The sequence below is a fragment of the Plasmopara halstedii genome, assembly GCF_900000015.1.
Source record: "Plasmopara halstedii genome assembly, contig: Scaffold_444, whole genome shotgun sequence".
NCBI lineage: Eukaryota > Oomycota > Peronosporomycetes > Peronosporales > Peronosporaceae > Plasmopara > Plasmopara halstedii.
This window is the reverse complement of record NW_020187364.1, coordinates 1,022,732-1,023,285: the sequence shown is the minus strand read 5'-3', so window position 1 is coordinate 1,023,285 and position 554 is coordinate 1,022,732. Positions and strand designations below refer to the sequence as shown.

The 554-nt window shown below is 45.8% G+C and overlaps 1 protein-coding gene across 1 annotated transcript in view; it reads right to left on the bottom strand.

The window, feature by feature from the left end:
- The window catches only part of PHALS_10154 (rna-dependent dna polymerase), a gene marked incomplete at both ends in the record, with an annotated part of 1,049 nt that extends 554 nt beyond the window's left edge, over positions 1-495 (bottom strand). The window contains one exon of the mRNA XM_024725529.1: positions 42-495. Coding sequence (XP_024576297.1) covers positions 42-495 — 454 coding nt within the window. The remainder of the gene's footprint in view (positions 1-41) is intronic.
- Between the last annotated feature and the right edge of the window lie 59 nt (positions 496-554).

Below are 554 nucleotides of genomic sequence, written 5' to 3'. Positions count from 1 at the left end.
GATACCGAAAGTCTTGGTGCCTTGAATGTAACGAAACACACGCTTGAGTGCTTGCCAACGTGTAGGACACGGATCTGTCGCAAATTGGCTAAGAACTCCCACAGCAGCAGCGAGGTCCGGCCTAGTCCCAACCATCAGGTATATGAGGCAACCAACAGCATTGCGATTTGGTACATTGATCATCGTCTCTTCGTGCTTGCAGCCGCCTTCACACATAGCCTTGATCAATTTGAGTCCTGGATCTTGAGGGTTCTTGACCGAATTGCTGTTTTCCATGCTGAACTTCTTCAAAATATCAGTTGCAAACTTGGTCTGACGCATCGAAACACTTCCAGTAGACTCATCTTGTTCAATCTCGATGCCAAGAAAATACTTGAGTCGGCCCAAATCCGTCATATCAAAACGCTCGCTGAGTGCGTTCTTTATTGACTTGAGTAACTCATTATTGTTGCTTGCAATCACCAAGTCATCAACGTCAAGAGCCACGAAGATCATGTAATCGTCATTTCTTTTGACGTAGATGCAGTGGTCAGATTCACACTTCTTGAACCCCG